Below are 21,429 nucleotides of genomic sequence, written 5' to 3'. Positions count from 1 at the left end.
TAAATGAAGATGGCATGAGAATGACAGATGCAGAAGAGGTTGCTCAACTGAGTGCCCATTTTGATAAAGGCTATCAACCTGGTGTGCACAACATTGAGCTCACTGCTACCTATTCACTGGATGAAGAAACTCAGGTGTATATGAGGACAAGGTATTAGAGCTGCTGCACAAACTGAATAAGAATTCAGCAATAAGGACTGATGGGATATCAGCACGTTTGCTAAAAGAGTGTTCAGGTGAACTGGCTATGCCTTTGATTAGGCTGTTTAATATGAGTCTCAGAACAGAGAAGATTCCACAGGAATGGAAAGAATGGATGCTAATTCCATTGCACATGTGGTACAAATACCAATGTGTCCAACTATCAATCAATTAGTATCTCAGGAGTGGTGGTGAAGATTTCAGAAAAATTGGTCAGGGCTTGCATTCAGAAATGGGTTTGACAGTGAATCTCTACTTTGCAATGAGCAACATGGATTTACTAAGGGAAGGTTATGTTTTAGCAACTTGTTCACATTCTATAACAGTGTTACCATTGAACTAGACAAGGGGAATGATAGAATACAGCATGGTAGACTGTTGCATAAATTGGAGAATATGGGTTTGGATTATAGAATATTAGCATAAGAGGATGCTGACTGATGGATATCAAAAAATGGTATACTGGGGATGTGAGTCTATAAGATTTAAGATAACCAGTGGTGTATCACAATGATCAGTTCTGGTCCACTGTTATTCAATCTGTATGTTAATGATATTGGGAAAGATTTGACAAGTGACATTCAGCTATTTGCTGATGATGATGATGCAAAAATAGGTAGGGTAATCAGGAATGCTGCTGATATGCAGTACTTGCAGAATGATTTGAATAGGCTGGAATTATGGGCATGGGAAAATGGGTGTCAGTAAATGTAAAGTCATTCACTTTGGCATGATTACGTATCCAGTGTCTTATTATATTGATGGGATTATGCTAGAAGAAATTGATCAGGCTAGGGATCCTGGAATATTATGATAGGAAGTTAAAGTTCAGGGCCATGTAGCAAAGATTGCAAATACAACTCAAAATATAATTGCAATGCTGAAATGAAAGTTCATATGTAAAGATAAGGATGTCATTTTGCCTCTTTACAAGGCCTTGATAAGATCTCACTTGGACTATTGTGTACAGGTCTGGTCTCTGGTTTCTGTTGTGATTCTGATATAGTGGAGAGAGTGTTAAAGATGATATCAGGATTGTGGAATACTGATTATGAAGACAGATTGAGAATTTGTAGACATTAGCAAACATAAGAAAGAGAGAGGTTATATGATTGAGTCTTACAAACTTCTGAAAGGGTCATACAGGATTTCAGTTGACAGAATTTTTCAATTTATGGAGGGTGGGGAAAGGACAAGAGGGCATCCTTGGAATTCGAGAATGAATTCCACTAAGAAGGGGTCAGGGCTAGATTTTTCTATCATAAGGTGGTGCGTGATTGGAATGGATTGCCATTGGATGTTGTGAGTGCAAGCAGTGTGGATGAATTCAAGAATTAACTCGTGCATGTAGTATGTTGCCTCCCTTGATGAGTCCCTGACTACCTGGAGCTCTCTCTTAATATTAATAACTTTTATAACAATGAAAAAGGTGCAATATTCTCAGATGTCTTGTTATACCACTAAAGGATAATTCATGAGATAAAAGTTTTCTATAGGTGTCCTTGTAAGTAGGAATGTCATAAACTTGTATCTGAAGATAACATTTTTTGAAAAATTCTATAAACTATGAAGTTATGATGCACAAACTGCTTATATTGCTACCAAAGTTTCTCAGATCTCGGTGAACATTAAAGAAGTAAAGACTCATAAAAGGTTATATATGAATCAAGACCCATACAGTTTGTAAAGATTTTTTTGAAGAAACTTTTTAAGAATTTCTTCTAAACAGATCAATATTGCTTTGACAAAATTCAAAATGGGAATATTAAAGACATATATAATTGGATAACAATCACACACGTGTAAAAAAAAAAAAAAAAAAAAAAAAAAAAAAAAAAATCTGACCAACAAGTCACATTATTGTAGAAATCAAATGGAGAGAGTTTGTATTTAAGCTGTGGTACTACAGAAAGAAAGCTGCATGATTTGTATATAGAAGAAAGTCAGTACTTTAAAGGAACTACCGTTAAAACTATATTTTACAAGAAATTTAATTATAAAAAGCTGTGACTTAAAGTTACCTATAGTGTGTGTAATGCATATAAAGCTAAACTCGGAAGTGAAGGATTTGAGAATAAAAGAGCAGTAATAAAATTTGTCCCCATCCATCAGGAAGTCAAGTTAGCTAGAAAAAAGATAAAGCAAGATTTGATGTAGCCAAAGAGAAAGCTGAACTTATAACACTCACCTACGACATGGAAAAAACATTTCCACTGCCCAGTATTGCAACTAATTTGGTGTTTTAGAAGAGGCAACTATCGCTTTATAATGAGGGTGTGTGTGTACACAGTTGAAATAAGAAGTACTGTTTTGTTTGAAAAGAAGGAACAACAGAATATGGTGCACAAAAAGTAGGTTCAATCCTTAAAAAAAAAAAGTTTTATCAGAAATCATATCAGCCCAAGTGCTAAAACTCTTATCATGTGGTCTGTTATCTGTGTTGGACAAAACAGAAATATCGGAATAGTTTTGATGTTGAAATATATCATTTCAAGTCACTCAACATTGAAAACTATATTTTAAATATTTAATATCCAGACACAGCTATCTGCCCAATGATTCATATTTTTTCAATAGAGAAAAAACTTATCAAAGTTTTGGAAGTGGAGCAGTAGTGAATATTTTATCTTACATTTTGTATATAACTGGTAATTAGTTTACGGAATTAACAACGCATATAAAGTATATTAATTAAACGTTCCTAACCTCAACAAATTTGGGTGCATGAAACTGCCCCAAATTTGGGAGACTTACATTATGAGAACTTCAGCCCCAACTGCCAAGACTACCAAATTAGCCCACCAGAGGGCACCATTAGGACTTTAGGAACAATATTAGTTTCTTGCTTTCTTCCTCGTTTGCTTTTGTTAGTGCCTGCATGCACATACCATATCTTTATGTTCCTGAAGATGATAACGTGACATTGCCGAAATATAGAAGTTATTCATTAAAGTTACCTTTAATTAATATACTTTATATGCGTTGTTAATTCCGTAAACTAATTACCAGTTATGTATGACCAACATATAAGCCTTGCTACTAGAATTACATTTTGTATACTGTGACTTTAATAAATTCTAATTCTTAATAAATTTAAAACAGTGTCTTGAATGGTGATTTTCATTAGTTTAGGTAATTATCAGATTTTCTGATGAATATCAGAAAGGAACTAAGTGCTAGAATTCATAAAAATCATCTGAAATCAAGGTTTTGTCAGAGTTATTTCTTTATGAAAATTTCATTTTAGGGCTGTGGAATCATGAAGTTAAAATAAAAATAAATGATAAGCTAAAAATGCAAAAGTGTGCACAGATTCAACTTTCAAGACCATTTTCTTTACATTTAATATTTGTTGCTTGGTCCCTTGCTTGATAAACATGGTCCAATTATCAGGGTTTTTTTATTTTTTATTTTACTCCATTGTATTCACTGATAAATAATTGTCATACAGAACACTTGACCACTATCTCTAATGACTAATCATGAAACTAGGTTGGTTTGAACCTTCCTAATTTGTTTTGCTGACCTAATTGATTTATTGGAGTTCAGATATCATGTTATTCGCTGTATTATATTTTTAAATGTATGCTTTGAATTGCTGGTGCTTAACTTTTTACCATCTGGCTATGTCATTTAGTAAGTAGTACAAGGTTAGTCATGGTGTGAATGAACTTCCTGGCCAATCTTAAGCTTTATAAACAGTTATATAGTTATTGGTTTAGTCGTGGTGGGATGTAGTTTATGAATTTATTTGCACATTGTATTTGGAAGAAGGTAATACATTTTGTGTGTGTTTTGCCATTCATTTTCAGTGCAATAGAATGATTCTGCTAAATGTTCTTTGACTTCTCTTTATTATCTTGAATAAACCCTTCATCGAGATTGTAGGCATATTCAGAACATTGAATAACATGAGAAAAGAGTTTTAATAGCGAGGCTCAACCATATGGATGACTGTACATGGTTGCTTAAAATTTAGCTAGTGTATATGAAAGAACAGGGAAAAAAAAGTTCTGCTACCTGTTCAGTTTGCTTGTTTTTTATTGCAAAAATAATCGTAAAAACTTTGCTGCTATCTTTAAATAAGGCTAGATGACTTAACTTCAGTTCAAAAGGTTATGAATTCCCCTTGCATCATGAGACCTTTCCAGATGAATGTTTAAACTAATTCTGTAGTTCAACCACTCATGATTATGTAAACCATGATGCAAATTATATTTACACTTTTATTTTTGTCATTATAACAATTCATGTAATGCTTATCATGCTAATCTTTTAAAATTTTTAATCTTTTTACATGCTAATTTTCATGTCTGTCTAATAATCCTTTGATTCTACTCCTTAGTAAAAAAAAAAATGATAGTTGCTTATTATTGGAATTAGTTTCTATGTTTTGACCATATAATACATATTCATGATGCTGCTTCTCCCCCCCCCAAATAAATAAATAAATAGTCTTATGGCTACTAGTTGTCGATTTCTGTTCAATAAAGCAGTGGACTTTAAAGTTTCACTCTATATATTCAGTGCTTGTATATAGAAGCTAGTGACTTCACATCACTTGCCTTAGTATCCCATAATGCAAAGCACATTACGGACATGTATAATGCTATGCATTATGGGAAGGGTTACTACCCAGACTGGTTTTGACGTTTATTGAGGTCTCATCAGTGGGAGCCAGAACCAGAGGTGATACAAAGGTTGAAGTAATGCAGAAGTCATATTTCCATATACAAGTAGCCAAAAGGTGTCACACCTTATTATTAAAATACTCTGAATTAGAGATGGTTGTTGGAAATGTTTCCATTAGGTTATACTATAAATTAAAGATGTCAAGAAATTATATTGGTTTAATCCTTTATCCAAGTGTAAGCAAACAAAGTTTGCACCTGAAGTATTTTTGGAACATTGGAGCAACTTTTTAAAGTTGCTCCAATGAGCTTGTTCTCCAAGAATTTATGGTTTACCTAGATTCATAAGTAGAACATACCACTTCGGCTCAAATTGAAGGAATCGATAGCCCCAGTTATCATCTAGCCAAGAAACCAGCATCATTAGGTCATATCCCATCCCATACAATACATAGTGGCTTCATCTATTTGCCAAAATAAACATTATTTTAAAAACGCCATTGAAGTTCAACTACATCACAGACAATTTTTTTTTTTTTCAGGTAAAAAAATAACTAACATTACACTTGATAAAAGTGATTTATTAGTCAGTTTTGATTATATGCACTTTTCATAAATGTCCCAATCAATGATACAGTTCTTCTTTTAACAGAACAATTCCTGCCTGAGGTTACAGAACTCTTTGCCCATGTACTATGTTCACATAATCTTTTATTCTAAGATTATAAATTATAGCGAGAAGTGTAGTGCTCCAGAATTGTAGTCATATTTATATAGATTATTTACACATATATATATATATAGACAGGCTACATTACATTTATATATATGTGTGTGTGTACTTCAGGTGATGACCTTAATATAAAGGTCAAAAAATGTTAGGAAATTAAAATAATTATTTTTAACATGGAAAACATTCGAGATTTTCTGTATCGTTAAGACAGTTCATGAAATCAGTTGCAATGAGCTGCAAAATTACAGCTCACAGTTTGAAAAACACTTTGCTAAAACACCAGCCTGGTTGGTTGAATGGATAAGTTTCTCCTCTCCACCCAATGGGCTCTGAATTCAAATCATAGTATGGTGTGGCTGTTTGGAAAGCCTAGGTAGTAGATAGATATTTACATTACCAATGTGAGACTGCTATCTTGTGTATTAGAAGCTTGGCTGACCACCAGCTAACAGGTTGTGAGTTCAAATACCACTATGGGCATGAATGTTTTTGAACATCTTTAGGTGATAGATGAATTTTATTACTCAGTGTGTGAGAATACCATCCTGCTTTTTGGAGGTCCAAAAGTGGCTTAAAAAAATTCATGTTTAGTCTTTTCTCTTTAGTTTGGATTATGTAACTTTTAATTCCCCATGATACTAATACTGATGTACTATAGGTTTATAGCAACCTTTCATGGAGAATTTACATAAAAAATGCTGTAGTGTGAGCAAATATAAACTTGCTGTAAAATGTAAACATTGTCACAAGGAGAAGCCTTGCCGCTAGGAGAAACACCATAGATTTATTTTAGCTGCTGACTAGACCTTTTTTTCATACTCTTGTAAGTTAGTCAATCTTACAAGATTGACTAACTTACAAGAGTATGAAAAAAATTGACGTACAGGCAAGTGAAATTTTTGTTGTTGATCTGGCTGTACCAGTGTCCCAGTGAATGCTTTTAGGCGAGGGACCACCATTGTACTTATCCTTGAAAAATTACTATGTTTAGTCTCAGGAGCAGAATTCCTGGTTATCTTATCCTTCGTCAATAGTGCTAATGTACTATGGGTTTACAGTCTTTAGTGGATGGGATTTACATTAAAAAAAAATATAGCCAAATGAATTCAAAATAAATGTTTTTCAGTTTATTGAATGCGAATAGTTATGTTAGAATAATTCTTAAGTGAGACAAAAAAAAATCTCATTAACTTTAATTAAATTGTATGTTGTAAAACATGCAATCAAAATGTAAAAAAAATAAAAAACAAATGTCAAATATAAATAATTTCTCTATTTATATGAGATTCTAGAAATAGAAGTAAGTCAAGGTACTGAACAGAACATTGTTCCATCAGCAGGCTCCATAGTAACTGTGAGAGTAAGTAAAATATTTTTCAGTATTGTAACAGCCACAGTTTTAAGATCTTGTTGAGAAATATTGTTATAAATGTTGGAAAAAAAACTGAAATGATGATGCCATTTTCAGATTTTTTTTGCAGTTTTTTTTTTTTAATTATTAATTCCTTACACCTTGCTATGAATTAACTTATTTCTAATTTGCAGTTCTGCCATTTCAACAAATATGTTATAATGAACTGAAATTGAGATGTTTCTAAAGTTCTTTAAATGATAAAACTTGTTGGTAACTGAGCTACTCGGGATTTTTCTCATGTCTTTATAGAGAAAAACTAGAATTGGCATGTATAGTGGAAAGATATTTGCATTAATCATCTGTCAAGAAGTTTTATATCACTTGCACACATGAGAAGCTGTAAAGCTTATAGCAAATCAGTGCAGGGGGGGGGGCAAAGAGCAAGAGAAAAGTAATGTGTTGATTTTCTTTTTGAATATTCTCTAGACTATGACCTCCAGTCATAGTCTGGATAATATTTCAGTGGAAAGACTGTGCCATAGAACCAATATAGATGAAATAAAAGATGAGTAAGAGTAGTAGATTTGTTGAGTCAGCAGTTCAAATGTAAAAGGATGTTGGGCAGCTGTTGCTCATGTTAACAAAACTGGGGACATTATAGATGCTAGTTCTATTGAATGGTACTCATTGAAATATTTGTAGGAGAGACGCAATGTGGAAACTGACACTCTGTGAGAGATTAGGTAGAGAAATTCTGTGAGAAGGATGTTGTCATTTAGCTGAACTACCCTCTTCTGATATCAGGAATTCATTATGGAAAATTATGGAGACAACTACCGTGTTAGAGCAGAAGTTTAGTTTAATATAAACCAAAATGAACACTCGACATTTCGACCTTCATATCCAGGTCTGGAGCATACACATATATACAGAGAAACATGCTGCACTACAATCTACATGATTTGCTAAAATTACTGACCAACCGTTGCAACAATTATTGGCCTGACCTCTGGTGGGGAAAAAAACCTTTACTACATCAAAGCTAGAGTCCTATTATTATTATCTGTTGGATTACAAAATTAAATTGGGCTGGAGAGTAACATATTTATAAAAAAAAGTCCGTGCGGTTAGCCTAGTGGCTGTGCACTTCGCAACCATGCCTGGGGAAGGAGTGTCCTAGGTTCGATTCTGGTCGGAGATGTGAGGAGCTGAAGGATCTTCCTCAGACATAGCCAAGTTAGCCGGTCTTGGGCGTGGGCAGTAGGGTTTTTCATCCTTATAAGCAGTTTTAATGAAGTCCTTGCAATTCAATACATTTTTTGGTTGTTGTTCAACTTGTGGGGAACAAATCGCGAATTCAATTTACAAAGACCCAAATTCTTGGACAAAATGTTGTGCACAGTTGATTTTGGAATCCCCAATTCATTTTCAATCAATCTCACAGACGATTTCGGGTTTTCTTTGATGAAATCATGCACTTTTTGGATGCTAACTTCACTCGGTCCAGTTTTTAGGCGGAACGGCTTTTCGTCGTCCTCAGGCATCTGACGACCACTTCGAAATTGCTTAAACCACTTATAAACTTGAGTACGAGATAAGCATTCATTACCGTATGCTTTTTGAAGCATTTGATGCGTTTCGGTAAAACTTTTACCAAGTTTAACACAAAAGTCAATTGCAGCTCTCTGTCTGAAACTCATTTTTCCGACCATTTGTCAAAACACACTGTCATGCTTGGCATTATAACTCGGCTTCTAATGAAACAAATGTCATAAACAGTTGACATGACACTAATGAAGGTTGCCACTTTCGACAACAAAAAGATACAACAGGTGGCATTACTAGTTTCTTCAATTTTCGAAAAGTTGTTTCTTTTTGGACAGAGAGTGTATGAGAGCTCTACTCCAATCATCGGGAATTCATCCCTCTGTCCATACCTTCTTAACTATGCAATGCAGCCACTGTAAGACTTTTATACCTCCATACTTGAGCATTTCTGGTCAAATATCATCTACTCCTGCTGCCTTTCCACATTTCAGGCTTTTGATGGCTTTTTCTACTTCAAGTATGGATATGTATTCCTGATTGCATGCCTGGTCAGTGTTTTTTTACCACTCTGTCATTGTTTCATTTAGCAATTTTTTGAAGTAATTAATCCATACTTCAAGGGATATATCTCTTTCTCCAGTTTTCATGTCAACTTTATCATCTCTAATTCCTTTTGCAGCACTCTTTCCTCCATTTCTGAGCTTTTTCAACAGCCTCCAGAATATCTTGCCGCTGCCTTGATATTTATTTTCTATGTTCTTACCAAAGTCTTCCCATGACTTGTTTAGCTAGCTTTACACAATGTTTAGGTTTCTTACATTCGTCTCTACTTTCTAAGAGCACAAGCTGACTTATTTGCTAGGAACTTTTGAAATGCTTATTTCTTTTCCTTTACTGCCTTTCTTTAACTTTAATTTCTTGTGTTCACCACAGAAATTAAAGTTAAAGAAAGTTAAAGAAAGACAGTTCTGATTTTTCTATTCTTGTAGACAACCTCACCACATGCCTCTGTCTGAATTAATCAATGTTCTCTTCATAATTTGCACTGAACCTTCAAGGTTTGGTTCCTGTTCTCAAACTCTCATTTTTTTTCTTGAAAAATGTTTGTGTCTACGTTTCACATCTGAGAGCTGCTCAACTTTTATTAGCTTTTCTTGCATTTTCTTTTCAATATGAAATTCAATTTTATCCTGCTCAAGACTAAATGGTGGTCACTTTCAATTTGAAATCCTCTGTACACTCTGGTGTCTTGCACCAGGGAGAAAACATCACTATCAACAATAACATAATAAGACTATTCTGATTCATTTCCTCTTCTCTCCATGTGAATTTGATGCATCGTGTTAATAATCTGTCTATGTCCTGAGGCAGAATCCAAGACGTATTTGCCATTGTTATTAGCTTTGCTCTTTTCTCCAAATTTTCCCAAAATATTTTTGTATGCCTGACAGTCATTTCCTACTCTGCTATTTAGATCCCCAACTTTTCCTTTTTCATTGTGTCAGTTGCTTTCTCTAAAGCCTCAGAAAATTCCTCCACTTCTACCTTAGTAGAACCTTCTGTGGGACCATAGGCATAAATAAGTCTCTTTGTCCAGTTTCCCATTCTGATATTTGCCCACATCACTCTACTTGATATTGTCTGCCATTGAAGGAGATTAGCATCTTATATATTAGCTTCATGTTGAATACTATGGCTACTCCTTGTTTTCTTTGTTTGTCATTGCTTGAATATAACATTTTGTATTTATTGCTCAGAAAAATCTCACCAGATTTTGTCTTTTTTTTTCAGTCACCCCTATGATGTTGATCTGGTACTTATCCAATTCTTTAGCTAGCTACATTTCTTTGCCATTCTCAGTTTTTTGATATCCCAAATGAATGTCCATTACACGAAATCTTCATTATGAACTAAATATGTTCAGACCATACCATTAAAATCAAAAATGTAGATTCAAAGAAAAAATTTAAAATTCTCAATCAGAATAGTTTTTACCTTATGGATAATGAATCTTTTCTACACAAAATGAACTGTTTTGTGTCGAACCCATACAAAGTGCATAATTAAAAAGCTGACTTATTACCACCATTTTCCATTCTCTTAAGCCGATTGATACAGGCTGAGTAGCGTTTATCATTTCTGTTCCTTACCTCATTGTAATTGGAGGTGACCATTTATAAAGTTGACTGACTACTGAATTTTTCAGGTTATTTTGATTTCAGTAATATAGACTACACATATTTTGTTTATTAGAAAATTTCAGTTAGTGACATTTATGTAATATTCGAAATTTAAACTTAAATTCTGGATTTTGATTTTCACACATTTCTAGTCTCTTCTTTCTTATATGTCTCATTATTGTATGAATTTATTATATGTCATTATCGTTTGAGTTTTTTATGTTGTCCTTATATGTCATGCTAATCTTTTGTGTTCTTTTGGAAATGTACAATGGGAGGTTAATTTAAATAGTCTGGCATTAGGGACCAGAATAATGACTACCATTTATTGTGTCAAAGTAAAAGTCTTACACTTTGGGGTGAAGCAGTCACACACATGTATACTGTAGTGATGGAACTGGACTAGGAAATTGATGAAGTCAGTGATTTGGGGTTAATTGTGGACAGAAATAAAGTTTAGAGGACTAATTTCAAAGGTGGCCAAAATAGCTCATCAAATTACTTGAATGTTGAGGAATACACTGACAAGCAAGAATAGGGAAGTTATTATTCCTCTTCATAAGGCTTTAAGAAGACTACATTTGGACTGTTATGCATAGATCTGGATTCCTTGGAGATGAGAAAATGGAGAGGATTCAGAGATGTGTAACCAACATTATGACAAGTCTATGGAATGCCCATGTGAGGGTAGATTGAAGGTCTATTATTATTATTGTAAAAAAAATCTCCATGGAGTCAAAGACTCATCATGGAGGTTCACTCTCGGTCCACTGCCAGAGAGTTCATTCCATTGGAATGCACTCTTGGGCAGTGCATTCCAATCACTCACCACTCTCTCCATGCAAAAAACCTGCTCCTCACTCCCTTGCTCACACCCTCTTTATACAGCTTCCAGGGATGACCTCTTGTTCTCTTCCCATCTTCACCCATTCTGTGCAAAACCTCCCCTACATTAATCTGGTAATAACCTCTTAACGGCTTATATGTCTCGATCATATCCACTCTCCTCCTCCTATCCACTAATTTCTGCAAATTGCATTTTGCCAATCTGTCTTCATACTCAACATTCCAGAGACTAGTAACCACCTTAGTAAATCGTCTCTGAAATTTTTCCAACACATCTTCATCGTTTTGAAAACCAGGTGACCAAATCTGTGCACAGTAATCCATATGTGACCCAATCAAAGTCTTATACAAAGGAACCGTAACATCCTTACTTCTACAAGTCAGTGCCCTCTGCATCAATCCCATTATCTGCTGTGTTGTCCTCACAATTTTACTAACATGTCCCCAAATTTTTAGGTCCTTGTCTACAATCACTCCCAGATCTCCACTTTCAAGATATTTCCACCGATTATGTACTCTACATCCCATCTCTGCTTCCCAAATTTCAAAACCTTATACTTTGCAACATTGAATTGATATTCCCACTCATTTACCCATTCAGCCAGTGTATTCAAGTCCTCTTGCAAAGCTGCAGCATCTGCTCTACTCCTGATAGCTCTCCCCAACTTTGCATCATCTGCAAACAACTGCATATCACCATTCAGACCTCTCCAAATATCATTTACATACAAATTAAACAGTAATGGACCTAAAACAGATCCTTGGGGTACATCACTAGTAACTTTTCTCTTCTGGGATATCGCTCCTCCATAGACAAAATCTAAATATACCACTGTTTATGCAACGCATTTGTCACTTTATTATAAAAAGTAAGCAGATTACTAAATCATGATCTTCCTTTAGTAAATCCATGCTGGCTGCCAAAGAGTCTTTTTCTGTTGTCAACCCAATTCTGAATCTTAGTCCTAATTAAATTCTCTAATACCTTGACCACAACTCCAGACTCACAGACTGGTCTATAATTCAAAACCCTACTCTTATCACCTCCCTTATGAATTGGAACAATTTTACCCTCTTTCCACTCTTTTGGAACTTGACCCAGTGAGAGACTTATGTTGAAAAGATATGCAAAAGCTGTTGTTAACTCTTTGGAACATTCCCTCAAAACACATGGTGAAATAGTATCAAGTCCCACAGCCTTATTTACATGAAGTCTATTCAATTCCTCATATACCTCCTGTTCACTTACTAACAGTTTCTTCTCCTCCTTCTTTCTCACTGTTTTTCAAGTTCTGCATGATGTCACATTCATAAGACTTTTAGAAATTACTCATTAAATATCTGAACTATATCCTCCGCAGCAATTATCATTCAGGTATGTGGGTTATAAAGGCTGTTTGATAGATGGAAATAGGGAAGGGATGATATGATATGATAAAAGCATATAACTTGTTAAAGAGGTTTTATAGGATTGACACAGAAGACTTTTAATAGATGGCAGGAAGAGAGTCGCCCCCTGAAAATTGTGTAAGGGTTTGGTTAGCAAGGGTGTGAATACTAGATATTTTTCTTTGAGAGTGTTGAATGGGTTGCCAGACGTGGTTGTGAGTGTTTGTTATTAAACAAGTTCAAGGAGAAGTATGATAGGTGTGTGTGTCTGTACTAAGCATTATTCACACAGTAATGGTTAGTATAGACCTCCCACAATGAATCTTTAATTCCATGGAGGTGCCCTAGAAAATGAAAATAATTAGGACTTTCTTAGGTAAAATTTATCTTGGTGAAAGATGTTAGTTTTCATTCCCAGAAGCTTTTATTTGTGAAACAGGAGAGATCTTAGTAATTTAGAATACCACAAATCTATATGGGTTTGTCGACAGAAATGAAGTTATTAATCTTAAATAAAGTTAAAGTTAAAAAGTTTTAAAATTTAAAAGTTAAAGTTATCTTCATTGGCAGATATTGAGGGAGGGAGGGATTACATCATCCCTCACAAAAATGTGGTGTTATAAAACCTAGTTGTGCAAAGAGTCCACAACATTCCATTCATAAAATGAGATTAGGGATACACCAAATTTGGTATTGTCTAGAAGTTATTCAAAGAATCATAAGTAACTACATCCCACTTTCATAATTCTTAAAGATCATTGTTCATTATAGTGGATAATTTGCTATAGTTAATTTCTTTTAGCATGGCATTGTGCTTATGAGACTACAGTAGGTTATAACAGTGCTTACTATAGTGAGAGTTGATTATGTGTGCTGTCTCTGACCACTGCCACAATTAATTGAAAGAAGAGTTCCATCCTATATGTATCTCTGAAAACCTGATTCCTTCCTCCAGATATATACCTAAGTTATTGGTTGTTACGATGAAGATGGTTTTCTGGAAATAGCTTCTGAAATTGCAATTGTCTTATAAAGAAATTTGTTTAAGTTAAGGGATATTACATCCCATATTGTTTCTTAGCCGAATAAGAAACTCAAAAGAGTTTCATACCAAATATGAAAATTATATATAAAGTTCAGCGATTCCAAGCATGAGCAAATACCTGGATAGCAGCAACTGACCCTTAAGGTAGTGCAAGCTGAGGCAACTCATAGCAAAAGTGGAGCAAGATCCAATCACTATTCTTGATATTTACTCATAATGTGAACTTAGCTCCTAGGAGCTGTATTACTGTTCAACATTATGAGAGAAGGTCACTACCCAGACTGGTTTCAACCTTTATTGAGGTCTCATCATTGAGTAGGCAGACCTAATTAATACCAAGTTTGTAGCGAACAGAACTTGCATCCCTTCTATGAGAATTACCAAGTGGTGTCCTAATAAACTATTAAATATATGAAGAGCCAAAGGCTTCAATTCAGCAACATATAACTTGTTTAAGTTAAGGGCTATTACATCCCATATTGTTTCTTAGCCGAATAAGAAACTCAGAAGAGTTTCATGCCGAATATGAGAATTATATAAAGTTCGGCAATTTCAAGCATGAGCAAATACCTGGATAGCAGCAACTGACCCTTAAGGTAGTGCAAGCTGAGGCAACTCATAGCAAAGGTGGAACAAGATCCGATCACTATTCTTGATATTTATTTAATAGTTTATATTAATTAATTAATTAATTAATTTAATAGTTTATAAAGAAATGTTTTAATGTTTAACAAGTGACTCATCTATATTTATATATATTGTTAATTTTACAGCCAGTAATAAAAAATGATTAACACTGGGTTTATGGGTCATAATGATTTAATGAACCTACTAGTTTCGCCACCTAAGCTAGTGGCTTCATCTGGGTTGGGTTGAACATACAAATATATGACAAGTGTTAAGTATGAATCAATATATCACTAAAAAACACTAAATGTGTTGGAACCGTTACACAAGAATACAAGTACAACAGAAACATGTGGAGAATGGATGCTGGCACATGGTCAGTCATTGTTCAGCAGGTGCGTTCGTTAGTTAAGAGCTCCATGCTGTACAAAAAAGATAACTTCAGCTCCCCAAAATCAAAGAGGCTACAATGGTAATACACTCACAAGGTACTCTAAACAGAAAAACCAGGAGAAGATTTTTTGTGACATTTGGAAGTCAGTCATTAGATCTTTAAGCACATCAGACTTTAATTTTACTGCTGACTATCAGATACATCTGCTGAACAATGACTGACCACATGTCAGCAACCACGCTCCACATCATCTCTTGTACTTGTATTCTTGTGTAACGGTTCTTACACATTCAGTGTGTTTTAGTGACATATTGGTTCATATTAATGCTTGTTATATATTTGCATGTTCATCCACCCACATGAAGCCACTAGCTTAAGTGGCGAAACTAGTCGGTTTATTAAATCATCACAATGTGTAAACTCAGTTTTTTTTTATTAATTTGTTTTTTGGTCGAAAAAAACAACATACTTATCATGAAACAACTAGTCCTAGCTCACAGTGACAGGACAGTTACTGAATTATGGAAATTCAGTATCTGTTCATTATTAACAAAGATTTAAAAATAAAAAAACATGAAACTTAGTTCTCTTTGTAGTCTATTTTTCCCCCTTCTTTAATACCCATAAAATGTTAGAATTATCTCTTATCTAACATTCAGATTAGATAATAAACTGGTTAAATTCAAATTTACATGTAAATATAATGTATAAAACTAATTATAAAGAATCATTCTTTTAAATTTCTTGTGTTATATTTTTCTTTCTGTAGATAACAAATGTGAATCAGAGATATTCTAAATGTGCCATCTTATGTATTGAAAAGACTGTCTTAAAAGAGCATTTTAGAGGCATGATCAGGTAATTAATTGCCAAAACAAATGTTTTCACTATATTAAATTTTTCATCTGTTCTTTCAGTTGGACTGAATAAAATTTCTCTTGCAGATATCATTTTTTAGTTGCTTGGAAAGTATATTTGTCAAGATATTATATTGCATTTTATATGTATTTTACTCTCTCACATAATGAAACAAAAGTTTATGCATAAAATATCTTCAAGATTAAACTACTTCTATGTAGAGAGAAATTGACTTCACATGAAGTTGTTCTTCGTATTCCATAATGCACAGCAAGCTCCCTTCACACAACATGTATGTTGCTATATATTACTGTGATTTACCTAAACTAGTTTGGATCTTTATTGAGGTATGTTGTGAGTTCAAGTTTGTTGTCATTCACCTTCATATACAAAAAAGAGTGCTAAAAATCGACAGAGGATCATAGAGAAGGGTGTGTGTCGGGGGGGGGGTATGATAATAGAAAAGTAGAAGAAAAGGTCTCAGTCGATCAGTTCAGTCATTTGATTTAAAGGCCATTGCTTATGATAGTTTTAGCAATCACCTTTGGGTGAAATGTGTATTGCTAAAACTATTCTGTGTCCATTGCCCTTTCCTGTGCCAATAAATGAAGCAGAAAAACAAAGAAACAAACTGCTAATCCTTGTATATATTCTGTTCTGATTGCTTGCCCAGTAATTCTTAAGTAACTGCCAGATGTGATACTTTAAACTACTTATGGCAAAAATTAAAACGGTCTGGCTTTTCCTAATAGGAGGTAAGAATTCAGTAAAACAACCTCTCAAAAAGTCAGTGTTGGAATTGAGAGTATACCAGATATGCTGCATAGGAGAATTCTGATGAAACACTCCACTTTATTCAGCTTGGCACACTGAATCAAAATGGAATGTCTGTCTCCCCAGCTATAATGTTGTGTTATTAAAGATTCAAATTTCCACTATAGCTGATTAGAGTTTAATTGCATGACTACCTCATCATTTAAAAATGTTCTTACTATATATACTAGATAATACCAAAAACATCCAACAAAATGCATGTGTGAAACACTGGTAGTATGATTCAAGATTTGGTCTTGTCTGTATGTAGCCTGAACAGTATTAGTAAATTAGGAATATTTGAGAACAGAAAGTGAAACTCCCCCTTATGTTGAAGATGCAAGTACTCTTTGTGCATATATCTTTCTGATGATTCCAGGATTTCTTGAGGCTGGTATGTCTAGTATATTGATGCAATCAATATCATAAAGTGACATAGGGCAGTTCTTTTATTCACTTCAACTGTGCCTAAGAAAGACAAATAACTATCCCTAAAAGATGTCAACCTGTTGAAACAAGTTCCTTCTAATTGTTTATTGAATAGAGTAGATATGCAAAGATAGATATTCCAGTGATTGTTAATGGATCCCTCATTAAAATTGCACCATAAAAGAAAATTAGCTGAAATGATATCTCCAAAAATTTAAATTTTTTTCCCATCTGGGTTTGCACAAAGGACCGCTGACCTGATAAATTGTGGCAATGTGCCAAAAAAAGATATAGATGGAGCCTGAATCCCACAGATTCAGGCTCCATTTATTAGTATAACAGCACAACAGTCTTGCTTTGTTGTGCTATTACTGTGGAGATTATAGTAATAGTATTTTTGTAAGGAAGAATTCAAGAACAAGAGAACCAAAAAGATCCTGAAAGGCAACTCTACTGCACTTCTTTACCTTCATGAATAGGCTCAGGAAGGAATTTGTTCGCAGAAATGGAGAAACCTTTGCATAAATATTCTTGATTAACATCTGCAGATCCTACACAACTGTGTGTGTGTGTGTGTGTGTGTGTGTGTATACACACACACACACACACACACACACACAGTTGACCCTTGAAGAATGTGGCTTTGAACTGTGAGTCTACTTATGCATTTTTTTTTTTTTTGAATAAATATATTGGAAATTTTAGAGATTTCGATAATTTGAAAAAACTTGCAGATAAATTGCATAGCTTAGAAATAGCGAAAAAATTATGAAAAAGTTGGGTATGTCATGAATGCATAAAACATATACAAATCTATTATAAAGTTAAAATTTATCAAAACTTACGTAGACAAACGCTTACAGACCGTACATCACCATTTTGCAGTCGAGAAAACTTAAAGATGCAGTATTAAATCATAACTGCATAAAATAACTTAATTAGTTTAATTAATTAATTAGCATAAAAAAAATAACGATTCATTTATTTGTGTATACGCTAGATTATCACAAATCAATCACTAGGCTACCATAAACCAATCATATTGCTACTTCATTATCAACGTATGAATCGTTATACCTGTAAATACCTATAATTAATTTTGAATAATTTCATTTTCTTTTCATTTTTGATGTCTAGTGTTAGTAATACGTATGACATTTACAGTGTTTTAGACACTATTGATGTAGGTATTGATGAGTTGGCACCCCTAATTCCCCCCCCCCCCCCCACACACACACACATTGTTCAAGGGTCAACTGTATACACACACACACATATATATATAGAGAGAGAGTTCAGAAACCCTGCTCTATAGAACAAACATCGAACTTTCTTATGCCACTTCAGGCCACCAATAAGCAAGACGATGAAATTCGTCTCCTACCTATTGACAATCATATACATCCATGCCCACAGCATTATTGAAATCTGCAGCCTGTTGGTTGGAGAGCAGACGTGCTAACCACTCAGTCAACCAGGATGGCAATGATGGAATTGAATGAAATTTGGTATTTGGATTTATGTTAAAAGTTGTGAGACCATCACATTGCTTATCAACATGAAGCTTGAAGCTAGTAAAAGTTCCATGTTTCTAGGGTATGGTTACTTAATTATCTAGCTCATCCTCAGTACTTATTCTAATGTTTTACAGTTTTTTTATTGGTGAGATTCACAAAAATAAAAAAGGACCATTGTGGAAAAATTAGACAAAACAAATTTCTTCCAGAGCACATATATATTATCTTGTGTACTCTACATGAGTTAATGCATTTAAACACATGCTTTTTCAGTTTTTACTAAAGTATTACCACTCAGAGTTCCTTGAATAATATAACTTTGTACTTATCTTGTGAGAACAGTGGAAATATCAGCAGTTGAAAATTCAGTTCTCATCAGCATATTAGTGTACTCTAACATTAGTGCAATTGATTGGATGTGTACTAGGCATTAGTTTTAATTGTTAAGATGCTTGGCTTAAAACTGTGAAGAAAGTTTTTTTTTTTTTTTTGCTTTTTATTTGTTTTATTCCTTTTTTTTTTTTTATAGTTATAATTCCATTTTTATTGGAAAAAGTTGTTTACTTTGTAACTTACTCATGAAATATTGTAAATCTACTGTTTAGTTTATCTATACTGTGGGTGGACTAAGGATTTTTTTTCTATTTTTATTATTTTTTTATTTATTTTTTTACCTGGTTCAGAAACCCTGCTCTAGAGACTAAACATGGAATTTCTTCGAGTTGCTTCAGGCCTCAAATATGAAGGGAGGTGATCAGGCAAACAAACAAACTTATCACCTGAAAACCATCACATACATCTGTGTCCACAAGAGGATTCGAACCCACAGGCTGTTGGCTGGAGTACCAACTCCATTCAAGAGAAAACAGCCATTTTGTCATCAGTTTTTCCCTCCAACTCTTTTTTGGATGACCAAGGCAAATCATCTCCCACACTACTACAAACTGCCTACTGCATGCCCCCTCTGAACTTTCACCATAAGGACATCAGGAAAACCCTGATTTATCTCAATTTTCAGGCTCCTGGTCTAGATGGTATTCCTCCAGTTGTGTTCAAAACTTGTCTCCCAGAATTAACACCCATCCTGTATCGCTTATATAATCTATTATATTCTGTCATCTACACAGCAGAATGGAGACAGGCCTACATCCAACCTCTACCTAAAAAGGGAGAGAAAAGTCAGTCATCTGTTTTTCCATTGCTCTTATTTCAGTACTTTCAAAAGAGATGGAGGTTATCAACAACCAGCTTCTTTACTACCTGGAGACTCATCCATTAATTAACAAAATCACTAATATGGATTCCACCATTCTCATTCTACAATTGATCTCCTCACCAGTCTCACCCACCTTTGGACACAGACCATGGAAATATTTGAAAAAACCTGTGTTGTCACTCTTGATATTTCAAAGGCATTTGATCATCATATGACATCCCTCCTGCACTCTGTGATTGGATTGCCAGCTTTCCTTACTGGTCATTCATTGCGTATCACGGTGGATGGCTTCCTCTCATCAAACTTTTCCATTGATGCTGGAGTACCCTAGGGTTTTTCACTCTCGCCCATACACTTCCTCCTTTACATCATCTCTCTCTCTCTCTCTGACTTCAAACTCTATTCATAGTTTTGCCGAGGACAGTACTTTACATTCCTCTTCCTCATTCGAGAAAACCTGTAGCACTTAAATAATAGAAACCTTTACAAACCAGTTAACACCGAACTCCTCAACATATTCAAATGAGGTGAAGACAGAGTAGCTTTCAATGCTACTCTGTCTTCATAAAAACTCAGGCCTACTTGATTACCCACAAGAAAGATCCTACTTCACTCCCTCTTACTTTTGATAATGTTCCAATTTCCTTTCAATATCAGATTTTTCTTCTTGGCCTGTCATATTCAGTTTATTCTGGCACAAACATATTACATATCCTTTTCAACCTCTAAAAAAGCTTCCGTATCTTTTCCATTCAAAACATTACTTCTCTTCCGCTCAACTCCTAATACTTTATAAATCTCAGATCTGACCAGCCTAGGAATATTGTTCTCACATTTAAGGTTGCGCCCAAAACTTCTCTAAAAATTCTTGATGATATACAGAAGAGGACAATCTGCTTAAGAGGTGACCCTTCCCTAACAGACTCCCTTCAGTCACTTTCCCATAGATGCTCTGTTTTGGCACTGTGCCTTTTGTATAGATTGATACTTTCATGGGCATTGCTCCTTTGCCTCATTTCTATTGAATTGGTCGCTACCATTCCTCCACTTTCGTCTAACCATGTAAGAACTAAAACAGCCACTGACCAACATCCCTACACTGCCAACTCCAAACATACTGAACAACTTCTCATCTTCCTTCATTCCATCCACCTCAATTCTTTGGAACAATTTCTTCCATACTGTTTTTCCCACTGAGTACAACCTCCAACTTTTTAAGAAACATATCATTAGGCTACATCTTTCTCCTTAATCACTTACCCACACATGTCATTTGTTACAGGTCCTGTAACCTTTTATGTGTGGGGTCATTAAAAATAACAATAAATCATTTCCTTATTTGCTATGATTGTTGGAATTTTTTAACTAGTTTTCCTGTCATTTTATAATGGATTATATTCTAGTTAGTGTATTAATTTTCTTGATCATTTCATTATAAGTATTTTTATAGCTGAAGTTGAATTTAACATTTGGCATTATTTCCAAGTATGAAGGTACAGTACATACGCATGCAAAATCTTTGAATTATGTCTAATCTTAAACATAGTCTCTCTCTTAAAATTGTCCTGTTGTGAAAATGATATTATTGAACTCTCAAAGTTCATGGCTTAGTTTCTTGTGCCTTATTTGTGTGCTTATTGTAAAAGGA

The 21,429-nt window shown here is 34.4% G+C and overlaps 1 protein-coding gene across 2 annotated transcripts in view; it reads left to right on the top strand.

Annotated features, from left to right (window-relative positions):
* Csl4 (exosome component 1 Csl4) overlaps positions 1–21,429 on the top strand; it is an 86,921-nt gene that overhangs the window by 40,355 nt on the left and 25,137 nt on the right. The window contains exons 3-4 of one of the 2 annotated variants that reach the window (XM_090392316.1): positions 6,851–6,925; positions 15,718–15,806. In XM_090392316.1, coding sequence (XP_090248442.1) covers positions 6,851–6,925; positions 15,718–15,806 — 164 coding nt within the window. The remainder of the gene's footprint in view (positions 1–6,850; positions 6,926–15,717; positions 15,807–21,429) is intronic. The other variant, XM_090392317.1, reaches the window with a different exon arrangement.

Source organism: Typopeltis vanoorti, chromosome 5 (genome assembly GCF_054136105.1).
Source record: "Typopeltis vanoorti isolate ZY-2024b chromosome 5, IOZ_Tvanoo_1.0, whole genome shotgun sequence".
Lineage (NCBI taxonomy): Eukaryota > Metazoa > Arthropoda > Arachnida > Uropygi > Thelyphonidae > Typopeltis > Typopeltis vanoorti.
The sequence above is the reverse complement of the archived record's forward strand: the minus strand, read 5'-3'. Positions and strand labels throughout refer to the sequence as shown.